Source organism: Podarcis tiliguerta (genome assembly GCF_965153285.1).
Source record: "Podarcis tiliguerta genome assembly, chromosome: 6".
NCBI classification, from domain to species: Eukaryota; Metazoa; Chordata; class Lepidosauria; order Squamata; family Lacertidae; genus Podarcis; species Podarcis tiliguerta.
In genome coordinates, this window is record NC_139539.1 from 91,811,227 (window position 1) to 91,828,899 (window position 17,673).

The window sequence follows — 17,673 nt, forward strand, 5'->3', positions numbered from 1 at the left end:
CTTCTCCTAGGGAAGAGGATTGCCCTGTGGAAAAGTACTCTTAGCTGCTCCCAACTTTGTTGCCCTGGAAACTCAAACCACTTGGGGCATCTAGCATAAGTGCTCCAAGATAATGCTTTTTAAAGTTTGCTTCAAGATTATGAAGGAAGCTAGAAGAGACTTGAGAGTTTAGTGCTTATAACATTTCAGAAAATTAATTAGATGCTACATGCTTTTCCGCTATGCTGTTTAACACCCCAACCAATTTGCTCATTTTAGTTATTGGCAATAGCATATTCCCATTTTGCCTCAACTCTTCTGAAAGACAGCTTGTTACTGCCAAATTTCAGCTGATCCAAGGTGTCACTCCATTTAGAGAAAGCTGGCTCCAAACTCAAGATTTGCTGCAATAGACATGTGAGTATGTAAAACGACAATGCACATGGTTGAAATTTTAAGTTATTTATTTCAGTAGGAAAATTCTATTTTTAAGTCCATACTTGTAGCCATGTTGAAATAGCTAATGCAAACACGCAGTTCAAAATGCACGCACGCACACACACACACGTATTAAAAATCGGGAGGAAAAAGGACAAGGAACAGCGAAACTGCACATCACTCATTGAGATCATAGTGCATTCAACCTCAATCAAAATGGTGCTTCAGGTCAACAGGGAAGAAGATTCATTAAAAATGGCTTGTGTTTTGCATAATGTGGACTTTGCATCACTTTCTTTCTCCCCCTCCCATAAATTAACTTGCAGTAGGTTATGAGTAGCATAAGCAATAAATTAATTTGTAATTCAGGATTCCAGGAATAGTAGTAGTTATTGAATTTGGACATTGCTGAACAATCCAGAAGGAAAACATCTTTCTCCTTATTTCTGCATTGCACAAAAGAAATATTTTCGGCTTCTTGGTTGTTCAACAAGGCCAAGATTCAAGAACTATCCCAATATGGACAGTAGCTTCCTTCATCTATACACAACCTTTCACAATGAGTCTCTTATGATACTGCAATATCCATTTCTAGATGTGAACATTTACTTTTCACAACCTGCAGCTGTCAACCGCTTGCACTATCATATCTGAGGTTTAGACTTAAAAATATATTCGGTTATGATTCACATGGGTGTGGGGCTGTGGGGGGAACATAACAGTTTCCTCAGTATCTGAAGAAATAACAATTGTTTCATGAACATAGCCTTCAGTTTTATTTATTGAGTTAGTTTTACTCAAGTTTAATTTTGTTTCTCAAAACCCCAGTCCATCAAAGCTTAAAGACAAATGTGTTACGTTACTTACCAAGTTTTGCATAGGATTTTTTCCTGATGACTTCCATACATTGATATACTTTTAAAAAAGGGAACATGCTTTCTGTACGAGTGAGTTCAAATAACACAATAAACCAAATTGGGGGGGGGGGCATGTTCCGATTTCTTTATGAGTGCCGTTAGGTGACTGAAAAAACATAATGAAAATATTGAAATGCTTTAGAGGTTGTTTATATTTAGGTAATGGGAGTTCAGATGTGACCTGGTCTACCTTAAAACCTTAGGTTGCTAGAGACATTTCAAACACACAGCATCATGGAGTGCTCAGTTCGTAATTAGGTTGAACTAGCTTCAAAGTCCATATTGTGTGATATCCAGAGCTGCTCTTTTAAATGACTCAAGGGCTCGCTCACTCCAATGGTGCTGATGAGAGTTGGGCCTGGCTGCCCTGAAGTCCCCAGCTTACCAGAGGACCTTACCACCTAGCAAAGGTCTGAATTGTCATTCAAATCAGCTCTATACTATTGTTCAAAAAACTTGAGAATGGAATGAATCAAAACCACCGGGTCCACTACTATACTAATACTGAACTTCAAAAGGAAGGCAAGAAAAACTGACTATTCAAGCTTCAAGGAAGCTTCCATGGGGCTCCTTCAAAACACAATTTGCATGAATGGGGTAATGCATAGGAATAGTGATGGTTGGCTAGCCCAGTTGGTCTTCAAACAGGTAATTAAGGCACTGGCAAACATCTTATGCAGATATGTTGTGCCCATCATGCAATGATGGGCAGGAAATGGCATTCTGCTTTGAAGGGACATTTTGTATCTGCTTATCATTTTAATTGCAGCGTTTAACCTTAGACACAAGCCATTTTTAATGGAAGGAAAGGAGCAACTTGCAAACCGCAAACTATTAAAAAGGGTAATTTTTTCAGGTAAAGGAAAACTGGCTATTTAGTACCAGTTTTAGTGTTTTTCATAGCGGCCAGCATACCAAGTGAGAAAAGTAGATCAGGATTAATAACACTTAGGAATGAAAGAGAAATATGTACAAAACAATGAGAAAAAAAGATGCAACTGGAAAGATCACCTCATGACTGGGCTTCATTTGAAACAGATTTGTGTATCCCTGACTAATTCACAGGGTTATAGGAATGTGTTTCAAAGTTAGCAAGTAAACTATGAGTTTTGCTTCACAATATTCTTTACACCAGTCTTTATAACTGGTGGTGGTGAGTCTCTAAAAGCAACATTCACAACAGGCATTTACAGTTCAGGTGTAACCCGCAAACTATTTATGCAAGCAATTTCAGGGTCATTCTTCTTACAATCTCTATGTAGGGGGAAATGTGTGACTCAGGTACAGTGCTTGCATCAATTTCCCCTGAATCCACACATTTCCCCATGTACATTGACGTAATTTCCATGAAGGAAAAAGTCACGTGTGAAGTTGTCCTCGCCTGTGGTTTCGTTACAAAGATTTGTTTTTGCTGAAATATGCCAGGAAAGGAGTCTGATGACATTAAACAACTTACACACTGCTGCCCAATTGCAAATGAGCAGGACAAGAACAAAATTATCCGGGATGGTAGAATGAGTGAAAAACTAAGTGAAACACCATGTGGAAAAACTGATCCCTAAAGTTTATTGCATGGAAAGTGAAGAAATCTGATATATTTGAACTTGATAAATTCAGTTAAGGAGTGCTATAGAGATTCTCTAATCAAGGTGTTGATAACAGCAGTGTGAAAAACAGGCACAGTAGGAGGAAGGTATTCTGTATTTGCTGTATGTTTTCAACCTTAATAAGGGTGTTTTTTTAGATTTTAACAGGATAATTTTACTCTTTTGAATTAAACATTCCTTGTAGGAAACTTCAAAACATCTTATTAAACATCTTACCAAATTGTAAACTAAATTACTGTAGCACAATCCATTTCCTTTTTACAAAGTGCTCACAGAAATCGGCATATAACTCAGAGAGTGTGAACTATTGTGTGAATTGTTTTGTTAAAATCAAAACATCACTTATTCAAGATACTAAGACTACTTGACTGGTTTTAGGTGGAATAATAAAAACATAGAAAAATATATATATATTTAGCAACCAGTATCTGAGGTCATAGGAAAAACCTGAAGTGTTTTCAATTTAACACTGTCAAATAAATTTGACAAAGAATTCCTGCTGCTGTTAAAATTCACAGGTAGATTAACATTTTTAAAGGTTACTTGTGATAACAAGCAATTAAAATGCCTCATTCAGACACAGATTGGTTTAATATTTTTTGGATGGGAGCCTTGTTTTAAAAGCCATTTGTTTCAAAGTAAATAAATTTAATGGAATTCATAGCACTGTGGTGTGAAATTTTACATCACAGGATTTAACACAATGCCTTTTGAATCATACTGTAGTAATTAAATAGTTCTTTCTACTGATAGTATATTTAAAAGACTATTCATTTACAAAAGAAACCATAAAAGAAATATTATAAATCAAGCCTTTTTTTACCTCAAATTTTTGGTAAACGGGGGGAGGGGTGTAGTAACATGTGGCTATATGTAAAAAGATGTAAAAAGCTTATTTTTGACAATTTGACCACCTCATAAAACTGGAATGGCTCAGTAGTTGTGCGTAATATTAAGACAATCTAAGTTCATGTAATGTATCAATCATGTTAGTTGAAACCTATGAAATTGTCACAACTCTCTCTGCTAATTCTCATAAACCAGAGAAAGCAGTTTCATTTTCAATCAAAGCTTTCTGATAAATGTATTATATTTGAAGCTGGATAAAAGCATTGGCAAAAGGTAGCCAGGACTGTTTGCCAGCTTTTAATACTGTCTTTCCTAACTTTTGAAACTTGCTGTATGGATATAAGAAAAGGCTGTCAACCTGGTTTGGTTTTGAGTCAATTTGTGGGATCATTGTGTGTGTGCTAAAGTCACAAAAACAATAATCTCCATTTAACATAGATTTTGATGTGATGAACTGGTCTCGTGAAGACTACAAAAGGTTGTCTTGACTGTAGCTAACTATATCCTTAAAAGACTTCAAAACTAATTGAAGAGGGATGTACTGTGCTATAATTTGGACAGAATATTGAAAAATTTCACAAAGACCCGTTTAGTGTGCCACAAACCTAATGAAGTACCACGGGGGGAAATGTAATGTGAATTGGCCCTCTGTCTTTTGCAAACCTGCATCATATCAAGGGGTTCCCAGTTGCATCTCTCTACTCATAAAAACATGAAGAACAAATATGGTTAGCCTGCAATGTATCTACACAATTGTTTTCACTCTTTCTCTTAAAAAAATAAAAATTCCACAGGATTACCTTCCATAATACTAAGTACATACATTTATAGTGTTGTGTTGAAGTTGTTTTTCATTTCTTTTTTTTAAAAAAAGCTTATTCTGAAAAGAAACATGTAGTAATTTTAAAAAGGAAAGTTGTGCAAATTCTGTACAGTAATACTGCTGGCTATGAAGATGTCTCTCTCTCTCTTTTTTTAACGAAACACCCAACATGGGTTATTGTGGGAGACATGTAAACTAAGTGACACAGAACAAGCAAGTGACATGACACCACTAACAAGGTCAGAACTGAACATTCATTCCTCATCGGGCAAATATTCAAAACCCTTTAATATTATTATGGGAAGAAAAAAGGAGCAGATTCAAACGTCAATCACTTAGAAAGATGAACTTATATTTGCAGCTTCAGAGCAACTTTCATGTCGTTATTATTCTTTTCCTTTCTGCCCTATTCTAACTAATTAGGGGGAAGCTCTTTGGAAAATTTGGGCTCTGGAAGTATGAGTCAGCAAAATTCTACTCTGAAGCAGATAAAAATAAAAAGATTGTTACTCATCTGTGAATAAACTTAAGCATAGAGCTAACGCATGATAATCTGCAGAATGAATACAATCTTTTCTCTTATTAACTAGACTGCAGTGCTGTGGTATATTCCTACTTGCCTTGTTTTCATTTGATTACCATCACCGGAAGGTTCTGAAGAAGCCTCAAAGCATTTCAGAAAAGAACCACATGCAAAAAGAGGAGAAAAGAGAGAGACGCATCTTTGAAATGCAATTATTTTCCACAAATGTGGTCAAAAAGTGTAGTTACACATCTAATTTTCATGTAGGAAATAATCCACTCTTTAAATTTTTATTCTATCAATGCTTTCTCTCATGTCAAGTTCTTACTTTTCTTGGTTATGCTGAGAGTTGCATTTTGTGAGCTTTTGCTACGGAGATCTGATTTCTATATCTGATAGAGAAGAGTTCAGTGTAACTCAGAATTCCAAACTACAAATACAGGCATTGTGCGTCTCAATCGGCAAGAAGAGATGTGAAGTAAGACTGTCACTTGTAAAATGTTATCAATGCAACAAAAGATGGGGCTTTAAACGGCAAACAGGCCTGTTGAAAAGCTTTACAATGCATTGTTGGGGAAATAAAAGAGTGTCACCCATTTGAAAATACGCTGAGGAATGAAGGCTCAGTTCTGACCTGATGATATTTCCCAGAGCTTGCTTTACCAAATCCTGCAGACTATTTCTATCAGGAAATTTACAACCAAGAACTCTGAAAAAGGAGGGTGTGGTGTTTTAATGTTCAGCTGTTGTGCCACTTGTCGGAAAGAAAATCCCCATATACAGTACTAGGTTCCACAAAGACAGTGCTTTGAGAAAAGAGAATAAACTTGCATATATTACATTTATCACATTCTAAGCATAAACAAATAAAACAGTGATGCCAATTATCTGAGCCCCCAAAGAACTGATATGGAGTATAGTAAATGCACATTCTTCAAGAACACACAAGCTATGTCCTTGCAAACCTGCCCATTAACACAACCCTTAAGCAGTACGAGGTTTCCTTTTACAAAGAAACAAAGGTGGACTTTTAAATTCAAAGCTAACAAAGTTAACACAAATGCGAATGAGCTACATCTGATTTAACCTAAGCACGGCACCGCCAGAGGTTTCTTTCTTTCTTTCTTTCACACACACACACACACACACACACACACACACAGAGTATTTGGTGTTTCATGTTGGGTTTCCTGTCATTCTTTAAGGCAGTGGTTTCCACAGGTCGATTCAGAAAATATTAAGCAGCAACATGGTCCATGGCAGTTCCTCTTGCACTTCCATCCCCTGAATTCTTAGTATGTTTTTTTGTTCAGTACTTCAGAGATTTGAAACTCTGTTTACCATCTTTGTTCTGGCACAGAAGTATAACTGGGCATGTTTCCGCCAGAACCTCCATCCTCAACCTAGGAGATAGGCAGACAGCATTCAAAAGTGTCATCTTCGTTCATGTTTTGAAGAAGTTTGTCACTCAAAAGTCATCAAGTTGGCAGGAACCTAAAAACATATGCAATGTTTTTGTAAGGAAAATTAGATTTCTAGGTTATAGCTCAGCTCTGGCGCAAAAAGCAAACAATGGCTTTCTGTGAGGAATGGAGAAATCTGTCAATCTTGGTTTTGCTCAGTTTCTCATCTTTTAAAATCTTAATTCAAGTTTGTCACATTTTCACATCTGTGGTGTTTAGTTTTAAAAGCTCTCATGAAAATTCACCAGCATTTTTAGTGTGTATTTCTCCTATTTTCTGCTAATATAATTTTTGTAAATTATTTTCACTAATAGATGCCTTTCAATCTATATTTTCCCCAATATATATATTTGAAAACACATTTTTGTTAGATAACTGCAACACAAAATTCAGAGAAGTACGAATTCCAAACTCCATGTATTGTTTTGGGAAAAGCAAATTAGGTAGGTTTGCATTAAAATGTGAATCAGCCCCTCCTCCATTCCTGCCTCCTGATGTGAAAATAAACCTTAAAGTATCTTATATTTTGGGTATCATCTCCAAAGGCCTGTGAGCTGGAGATTGCCCACTACTGTACAAGTTGGCTTGCATGTGAGGAAAGATATAAACAAATGTCTATTTTGTTTTCTTGCTTGCTAGTAGAATTTGTGGCCTGAATTAGGCAGAATATAAGGGGGTAGTCTCTTCCCCTTGCTCAGACTGGAGTTGGAGTCAATCCATGACTATTCCTGAAGAGCACCTGTGTCTCTTGATAGGATAGCAACAATAAATGTTATTCGACTGGGTGTTGTTCTTTTGCAGTTAAACAGTGATCTTATTCAGAAGCCAATTTATTAGCCTTGCTGAGACTATCACTCAGTCATTCACCGCACCACGAAAAATCAAAGGATGCTCCTCTTCATATTCCGAACTATAATTTACTATAAGAGCATAAATTCAATGATAGACAGTCCTGGACAAAGGAAGGAATAACAGATGTTCTCTGGGCAATCAAAAAGTTATTTTCTTTACCACTGGAGAGCTACACATTTCCATAAGGTCAAAACAGAAGTGACTGTAGGAATCCATTATTAGATTGCTTTTCCTAGTGAGATCCAAAGTTGAGGCACAACCAGTTGCAACCTTCCTAATTTCTTTGAATTCGAATAATTTTTCCCTCTGCAGGAAGTCTCTGAAGGCTGGTCTGTAGTCATAACAAGCCTCTGGCGCACCCAGAGCCAATCAGCTGACTGGTACTGAATGCATGACTTCAAGGAGATTGCAGTAAATCAGTTGATTGGCAGTTATAGCAACCTCCTTTAAACTTTGACAGATGTCAATCATTTAACATCACTATGATAGCAGATGATTCATGTGGGTGGCCCCACCTACCAGACAAAGTTGGCCTGAGGGGGATGGGGGGTTTAGGAATCTGCCCACTGACTGGATCTAGTTCCCCACTCACAATGTAATCTAATGCCTAATATTTGTGTAGGTCGGTTTATTTTTTGAAAGTCTGTTTCTAAATTGAGCAGAGCTACTTCTTAGGTATTTTATACAGATATTGGGAAAGGATATGCATTTAACATGGCATAGTAACTTTTAAATTTCACAACAGGGGCAGAAGGGTAAAGGTTATCCGCTCTAGATGTCTTGGCCTTGGTTTACATCTCATTCCTTTGAGTGCTGGATATGTATGTATGAAGGAGTGACATTTGCTAGCAAAAAATATTGATATTGTGCTCATGGAAAAGGACTATACCACTACATTTTTCAGCCGTACTAAGTCTAGAGATATGTTTGTCTGCAAGTGGAATAGACTTGTGCAAATACAATGGGACCCCTTCCTCATTTCCTTCTCCCTGCAGCCTCAAAGTCTGAAACAAGTGGGTTGGGGGTCCCAGGGTATAGTATGAAAGCACATGAGGCCAGTACCTTGCTGAAACTGAGCAGGTGTGGGAATGGTTAGGGCTTGGATGGGGGGCTGCCTTGGAGTCAAAAGTTTGCTGCTTTGGTTACATGGTGGCAGAAAAGCACCATATACATGTAAGAAAACTAAAATTAAATAACCATGTAAGTGGAGCACATTTTGAGGGAATAAAAACAACATCAACATATATAAAGCAAAGCATGATTTCTAGAATTGCATGCTACAGAACGGAATCAGGATTCAAAGGCACAATAGTTATACAATGGTGAGCTTTTAGAGATAAAAATTGTGGAGGGCATTGTGAGTGGGTAGGAAGGCAGAGTTTCACATGGCATAAAATCTGAAAAAAGTTGAATATAGTAATTTGACAATTATGAACGATATATATTTATATATCTATCCATTCCTATGAATTACTTCTTAATTTTCCTTGGAAAATGGTGATTCATGTAAATCTTTAACTTTGTTTTCATAATCTTGCTCAAGGCCCTCAAAGCAGACTTTATTTTTTATTTTATTTTTTTAAAAAACTCCTCTAATGCAATCAATGGGAGCCATTTATTTCTTGGACTGTATGAGGAAATTTGACACATTGCCCTAATGCTGCATTTTTGATTGCTTGTGTATTTAAATGTGTCCCATGGGAAATAAATGCAGACCAGGAACTCATTTTTACATGCACTTAACATGCACTCATTGTTTTAAGCTGCTAATTAGAGATATATGAAGCTACCTATCTTCAGCAACGCCAGGAGCTACTAGAAGAGACCTTTATGAGAACTGAACAATGGTTATTCAGAGCAAGACTGAAGACTTACTTTTGTACAGAATTGTTTAATATTTAGCACTCATTGCTAGTTGCCAAAGCAGACCATAATTTCCTCACCTGTTGTCTGTTGCTTTGGCAGGCAGCACTCAGATGCTTAAACCACAGCATTGCATTCATTCTGTTACCAGCTTGAAACTTGTATGAGTTCCCTAAATTACAAAAAGAGGGAGAACTTTCTATCATAAATAACAGACTTCAAGTTAAGCTCTTAAAATTGAATAAAAGAATGCAAGAAATGGGAAATAGAAAAATGCATATTAATGTATAGTCGTAATCTGAAAGATACCACATATTTTAAAGGAATCCCACCCAACATGGCCCTGAGTGGTGTATGGCACTTGAAAGGCCAGACAGACATTTTTATTTACCGTATTTTTCGCTCTATAAGACGCACCAGACCACAAGACGCACCTAGTTTTTGGAGGAGGAAAACAAGAAAAAAAATATTCTGAATCTCAGAAGCCAGAACAGCAAGAGGGATCGCTGCGCAGTGAAAGCAGCAATCCCTCTTGCTGTTCTGGCTTCTGGGATAGCTGCGCAGCCTGCATTCGCTCCATAAGAGGCACACACATTTCCCCTTACTTTTTCGGAGGGAAAAAGTGAGCCTTATAGAGCAAAAAGTATGGTAAATTGATATGAACACAAACATGAAAATATCTACCTGCCAAGTAAGGTGTGCTGCAATCACATGTCTAATATTTCACTTCATGCAACAGAACCCTTGAAAATGTGAGATCTCTACTCAAAAGAGGAGGGAGAAGCTATCCACTGAGCAGTCAAGACCCTCCCGAGGCTCAAACTCCTGGCATACAAACCAGGAGTTCTTGAGCTGATTAGGTAATTCCCGTCCAGTCTAGCTTTTCACATTCTGGATTCTGACAATATGGGGTTGAGAGCTTGATGGGCAAAGCAGTAACTGTTACATCTGCCCTGACTTGTCCTACACGGTGTAGAACTCAAACTCACAACCCCAGTTCTGTCCAAGGCTTTAATGAGTAAATCGCATTGGTATATAAGGCAAGTTAAAGGTTGTAGGATTCAGCATTGAAACCACTAGTATGGAAGGCTCAAGAACTCTAGCTTTCAGATCACTTGCAGCCAGAATTTCCCCTGCTGCTTCTCAAAAACAAGGGGAACATATTTTTTCTCCTTCAAATAAGGTAATTCCTTGAGACATTCCTTGAGGAGATAAGAGAGCCATGAATCAATTTAGTAATTAGAATTTAAATTCTTTTCAGCTACAATGCTATCCTGGAAGAAATACTTCATATAAAGTTTAACTTTAAAAATAGCAATGCCAACAGGCCCTGGAAAGAAGACTGGAAAAGTCACACAAATATTTGGGAACAGTTCTGAGCTAATTTATTTAATGTGGTTGTTTCTGCTTCTATAGTATTTTTCCTGAATGGTTTAACTATCTGCAAGCCACCCTAAAATCCAATCTTGGACTGTAATGTTAGATATTACATTTTAAAATATGGAAAAATTCCCTCAAAACATTTCAAAGTGTCCAAAAAGACAATAAAACATTTCTATAGTACACATTTTCTTTTGCTGACCAGTGTTTGTATGCATTTTATTCTCCTGAGGTTCATTTGCTTCCATAATTAGTGGCAAAAAGGCAATAATCCCATTCAGTGGCGTAGCGTGGGGGGTGCAGGGGGGGCCGGCCGCACCGGGTGCAACATCTGGGGGGGGGGCGCGCTCGCACTCACAGCTCTCTGCCCCTACCTGGCTCACTCACTCTCTCTCACTGCAGTGCTGGCTGTGCGAATCCGATCCGAGCTGCCGGGTCGCCGCCCACTGTGGAGGTGAGGATGCCAGGTGTGCGGTGCGGTGCGGTGCGGAGAGAGAGCGAGGGACTATCTGGGTGAGGGACAGTGCAGCGGGGGGGGGGGGGGCGCAAATTACTTGCCTTGCCCCGGGTGCTGACAACCCCTGCTATGCCACTGATCCCATTGTCCCAAGATCACCCAGTGTCCACAATCATACGGGAATCTACCAAGGATATTCCGTCACTGACCTTTCTCAGAATCTGTGAGCAGGAAGAGATCTGGATGTTCTGGGTCATCAGCCATCATGACCATCCATCCCACAACAGATACAGTCTTACTTGGTGTAGATTTGAACTGAAGGAAAGCAGGAAGCAACGAACAAAACCACGTTAATGGAAAGAGGAAAAAAACAAACAAACCACAAGATATGCATTAAATGCTGCAACACAGAACAAACAGCACTGGCTTTTTACATCATTAATGCAAAATAGATGTTAAAAGCTGAACAGAGATGTTACATGTTACATTTAGAAAGTTTGCCTCCCCAATCCAAACATAATGTAGAATTCTGATTTTGCATGAGTGAAAAACAGAGGACATAAAGGATGTATACAGCTACTACCAGAATTGGCAATAGGAATTGGCTTTTCAATTTGTCTGAAATCAGTTGAAGACTTCTTTCTTACAATGCTCTGCTTCAAATAAAAGTTATTGGCCATTTGAAATCAGAGACAAACAGGACTCAATTTAAGGAAATCAGTTTGTGTACACATTTTGGGATGAGTGTGACTTTAGTACCCATGCTTTAGAGACCTGAAAAATTTAAATGCCAAGGAAATGTACCATTGCAGAATCATCAGACTGGAGATTATCACAATGGCTGCTTTACATTGTTTAATAGCTACAGTATACATTGTGCATGGTATGCAAGCTTTGTATACTAAGGCAGATCCAGCTGAACTCAGAAGGCTGCTTAAAATGCCCAGAAGAGCATTTCAAGTAGGAAGATTTACAGAGTTTGGAATTGTTTTTCAAGACTGCTGCTGAGCTGAGTTGGCAGCAGAAAATCAAGATGGTGAGGCTAAGAGAGGGTACTAATGGAGAAAAGCAGGCAGAACAGAAAATATCCAGAGAGCAGTAATGGTTAACCAAAAAGCAGCAGCGAAAACGTTTGCAACTGCAGTGTTCCCAATGAAAGGAGAGAAAAAAAATGTTAATCTGCTGTCGGCAAAAAAGGGCAAAATTCTGTCCTGGAAAAAGCAAGGTAGCTAAACTATCATCTTTAGCAGTAAATAAAGAGCAGGAAAAGGTAATTAAGAGAATGCATGTTGCATATTAAAATATCTATAATATCTCTTTGATTCTATCTATCCCTCTGGATGAAGATCACATACCGTATTTTTTGCTCTATAAGACTCACTTTTCCCCTCCTAAAAAGTAAGGGGAAATGTGTGTGCGTCCTATGGGGCGAATGCAGGCTGCGCAGCTATCCCAGAAGCCAGAACAGCAAGAGGGATCGCTGCTTTCACTGCGCAGCGATCCCTCTTGCTGTCCTGGCTTCTGAGATTCAGAATATTTTTTTTCTTGTTTTCCTCCTCCAAAAACTAGGCGCGTCTTGCGGTCTGGTGCGTCTTATAGAGCGAAAAATACGGTATATCAATGGGAGATGTAGTACAATGCATTGCATACATGTTTTCTTTCTGTCGCCTTCAAGGACTTTGCGGCATAGTAGAAAAGCTGAGTTCCAGACAGCGCTGCCCAGTATTTTGTCCAAGATGCTACCTGCAAAAGCAAAGTGTCATTAGATTAATACCTTTAAGAGACTAAGGCAGTTTCATTTTCATTTTATTTCTTCAGATTTTTTCGCCCCAGCCCATTTCAAAGGGGTCTTGAGCAGGGCAATACTTTCAAAACAAAGACATTCCAAGAAATAAAACAAAATACAACAATGTCTTATAGATTGAAATGACGTTCTACTTTTCAGCCTAGATCACTAAAGAAATGGGTCCGGCAACTGTTTCAAAAACAAATGCTTCGTATAAATCAATCACTTTGCTGCAGTGAGCCTCCTCAAAGGCAAATCAGCATAGCAAGACAGACCCCTTGGTAAGTAATCCACATTTTGTGGTAATCCACATTTCTTCTCGGTCTGAGAAAACTATGAGAAAATAGGGAGAGCGATGTGATGTGGGGCAAACACACAAAGAAGAGAACTTCCTTTCTAAAAGCTGGGTTTCCACACTAATGCCCGGCAGAAGCACCACGATTTATGGAGGGAAACACAAGCCACCATGCTCTTTTTTCAGCAAGTCCCCTCATGCTTCCTTTTTGTCCTTGCTGTCTCGTTACAATCCATACAATGTTCTAATCAAGTAAAACTGGCCTGGAGGCAAAATGTACTTATGCATTTCCTTTAAAAATTGTTATTTAATTTGAGAAGCACGGATGCAACCAAATAATGACCGCCCAAATTAAACAAGCTAGCATCACCATGTTAGTAAAAAAAGGAAGGGGGGAAAAAAAGGTAAAGGTATGCAAGAATCATTAAGCAAAAAAGAAAACTATTCATTATCTAAATTTAGAGCAAGTATAAATATAAATGGTGATTTCAAAGGTTGTCACAGTAGCCTCCATGGTAACATGTTTGAAATGCTAAGAATTTTGCCTTTGCATCCCTATTTAAAATGACTAAAACAGCTATATTTATTATTGCCAGCTTTGGTTTTCAGTAATGAGAGCTGATTCAATAAATGTGGAGATGTTTTTCTCAACAGTAGCGGCTTCTCCTATTATTTTTTTATATAATAATATTTATTAGAAGTTTTATAGTTACAGAAAGAAAGTATGAGAGAAAAAAAAGCAATAAAAAATTAACAAACAATACATCGAAAATAGAAAAAAAAATACATCAAAACAACAAGAAAAAACAAAAACATTTAAAAACACATCCAAATTCCATATCTTTATCTTTCATTTACTTGTTTCCCCGACTTCCTCACACCTCCTTTTTTTGTATTCTAGTTCAAATAGTAGCGGCTTCTCCTAAGACCTGCAACAACCGGACCTGATGGAATGGGGGGTCCCTAGGATGGTGGTAACTACTACTACAACAGGGGTGGGCATCCCTCAGCCTAATATCAAAAGCTCTCCCCTCTGCAAGTGAACAGCTCAGGAGTCTTGCAAGAGGGACCCTCCCTGTTAAGGCGAAAGAGCAAGAGAATAAGAGAGGAAAAAAGGAAAGAAGAAATAACATAACCTCACCCAGTTTTGACTTTGGCCATGTCTACATGTGACCCCTGACAGGTTACCTCTAAATGAATGCAGCCCAAAGCAAGAAAATGGGGTAAAGAAAGAGACCATGTTCTGTGCTCAGTAACTCCTTGCCTAGACAAAGGATGTGTGCAAATGCGTTCATAACTGCTCGTTATGGGTTGTCTACCCCAGCGCTACTTCAAGAATGCGGCAGTGGCAAGGGCAAGGCAGCATCTACAGGAGGGTTCCAGGAATCATTTGACTTGGCTGCAGTGGCGTAGCATGGGCGGTGCAGGGGGGGCCCGGCCGCACCGGGCGCAACATCTGGGGGGGGGGCGTGCTCGCACTCGCAGCTCTCTGCCCCTACCTGGCTCACTCACTCTCTCTCACTGCAGTGCTGGCTGTGCGAATCCGATCTGAGCTGCCGGGTTGCCACCCACTGTGGAGGGGGGGGTGCCAGGTGTGCGGTGTGGTGCGGAGAGAGAGCGAGGGACTATCTGGGGGAGGGACAGTGCAGCGGGGGGGGGGGGTGTGTGTGCGCAAATTACTTGCCTTGCCCTGGGTTAGGGGCCGCAAATTACTTGCCTTGCCCCGGGTGCTGACAACCCACGCTACGCCACTGCTTGGCTGTGAGTTGCGATGCCACAATTTTATTTGATTTATTTCTACCCTGTCTTTCAACCAACTGACTGCTAAAAGGACCTGAGAAACATTTTAAACAATTCATTCAATGTCTTACTGTCGGTTTTTTGCCTTCTTTCAACACAGTCTTCCTTCTGAGAACGCCTTGAATCGTAACAGCTCCTGGATACAAATGAACAGCTAAATCCTCAGACTCTGCAGAACTATAAAGAAGAATGAGTAAAAGACGGGAATACACAAAATATCCCCAATAGCAGTTCTCCAAGCATGATTTAACTTGAAATTAACATCTGTGTTAATGTTGCCATGTCATTTACTGGATTTCACTGTGGAAAAAGTCATTGGCTATGACTTTTGGCTGCTTCAATGGATGTTTCTCCCAGAAGCACAAGTAACATGCCCCCCAGTTCAGCAAATTAATCTTAAATAAAAATAACTTGCAACATTACGGATAGACATAATACAACTACAATAAATCCTAAATAGCAAAATGTTCAGATTCAATTTCATTTTAAAAAAACCAAACCCCCACTCATCTCAAACGTGTGATTTTTAATTATTCAGACCTGGTAGAAAGACGATTTGTTAAGATTCCGAGTTGCAGAAACTGAAAAAAGCAAGAGCTAAATAACATGCACAATACCACACCAATGTGTTTGAAAACAGTGACAGAAGAAGCATGGAAGCAGAAAGCTTGACCCAGAGCAGTTAATTTAATCTGTTTCTACATGGCTTGTAGTGAACAGCTGACCAGCTTTCAAGAGGACAAATGTGACTGATGCAACTGTGTGTGTCTCAGTGCATGCCAAGCAGCTTATGTGAAGGCACAGCCTTCAGCTCTCTAGAGACAGTCTGAGAATTTCTGAAGCATCTTGGAAAAATTCTTCCATTCACTCTTCATCTGTTTGTCAAGTGTAAACTTGACAGATCTAACAACCTGAACCTGTCAAGAGTCCACCAGTTTTGGCAAGGCACCCAATGCGTATCTTAACTCCAGACGATGCTTGATTTTTATGGTTGTTTGAGCTAGGTTTCTTGGATGGCCACAGCGTTATAGAGAATGAAGTTTAATTAGGAATGTAAAACAGCTGGACGTGTATGGAAGCTTCCAAGCAGTTTTGCATCAAATGCCATTCAGAATGGGTTGAAGCCAATAACTGATGTTCATGCAATTTATTAAAATATATGACCCGGACGGGGGAGGGCACCAATGCAAAAATTTCAAGAAAGTATTTTGAATATTAAGGTACCAACATCATTCTTGCCACCCCAATTACTTTCAACATAATACTTTAAAAACACATCGAGGCTTTTCCAGGTAATAGTGCAATACTTTAAGAAATGAAATTTGCAGATCAGAACAAGCCAGCCACATTCTATAAAGGTATGATTAAGACACAAAAGAGGGAAGACCTATTTTTAAAGGGAAAGTTCATTGACATGATTTGCCCAAGGAAGCCAGAAAGATCAGGAGTGTCAGAATGCACCCACTTCAATATCAACCAAGTCACCAACACCAGAGGAAAAAGTCTGACCCCTGAACACAAGGGGCTGGTACCTGCTGCCCTTCATGTGGCCCCGATAGCCATTTCGTGCCATTCTTGTCACCGGACCAAGAGAATGGTATAATCTGTTCCTGTTGAATTCCATTATAAATTGTATGTATTACACATTTTTAAATTCACAGTCATTATCATTTGTCAGAACACTGCAAACAGGCTCCCTTTCTGCTACATTGCTACTACATCTCGCTCTGTGACCAACAGCATACTTCATTGAGAAAAAAATAACTTTCTTATTTCGACATGTGTTCTTAATATGAGCACCCCCTGTATTTTGGCATTTTTCCTGGCATCCCCATGAACGGTTTGAGAATCAGAAAAGCTGCTTTAAAACTTATCTTTTTAAAAAGGCAGAAAAGAACTCTACATTGCTAAACACTTAAAACATATTATGAGAAGCCATTACTACAATTTTGCAGAAAAATAACTGGAGAATCATATCTCAAGTTTTGCCCAGTTCTTGCAAGGAAAGTATGTGCTAACTGAGGGTTTTTGCGGGGAATCCTTGGGGGCACACACACACACACACACACACACACACACACTCAGACCCAGAGGTTTTAAGCATGGACTTGTGCCTGGAAGGAGCAGGCCAAAGGAAAGTGTGGATAAGCCCTCCAGATAAATTAGCGTTATTTTTATGTGTAATTATTAGTTTATTTCCTAAATGTTTATACTTATTTACATAATTGCTTGTATCACAAGATCCAGTATTTTCAATGAATATCAAAGGCAAGGCTGCGCTTACATCGTTTCAAGTAATGAAACAACTTTTACTTTTAAACAACTTCAGAGCTTAAAAAGAAAGGCACAATTCCCAAGAGCTACACAGCTGATTAAAATGATAAAAATACAAACAGATCCATCAATTTCATTTGGATACAACTTCAATACTTACTATCTTAAATATTCACTGATTATTTTACAACCTTTGGTTAAGAAACAGTATTTATCGACAACTGAAATTGTTGACCATTTAGCCAAGAGGGGCAGGTTCAACCACATCCATGTCTGTAATGTATAAATGGCTTAATATCCAAGTTTCCAAGTGGTGTACAATTGGGATACGGCATAAAATCATTTAAAAATCAGAAAAGCTCACTTG

General features: G+C 38.8%; 1 protein-coding gene across 2 annotated transcripts in view; it reads right to left on the reverse strand.

Annotated features, from left to right (window-relative positions):
* Nucleotides 1–425: 425 nt before the first annotated feature.
* RALGPS2 (Ral GEF with PH domain and SH3 binding motif 2) overlaps nucleotides 426–17,673 on the reverse strand; it is a 103,688-nt gene continuing 86,440 nt past the window's right edge. Inside the window, exons 15-20 of one of the 2 annotated variants that reach the window (XM_083446345.1) lie at nucleotides 16,565–16,642; nucleotides 15,104–15,209; nucleotides 12,802–12,894; nucleotides 11,361–11,466; nucleotides 9,395–9,486; nucleotides 426–6,630 (exon numbers count right to left, since the gene is read on the reverse strand). In XM_083446345.1, the coding sequence (XP_083302471.1) occupies nucleotides 6,601–6,630; nucleotides 9,395–9,486; nucleotides 11,361–11,466; nucleotides 12,802–12,894; nucleotides 15,104–15,209; nucleotides 16,565–16,642 (505 nt within the window). In that variant the 3' untranslated portion in view covers nucleotides 426–6,600. The remainder of the gene's footprint in view (nucleotides 6,631–9,394; nucleotides 9,487–11,360; nucleotides 11,467–12,801; nucleotides 12,895–15,103; nucleotides 15,210–16,564; nucleotides 16,643–17,673) is intronic. The other variant, XM_083446346.1, reaches the window with a different exon arrangement.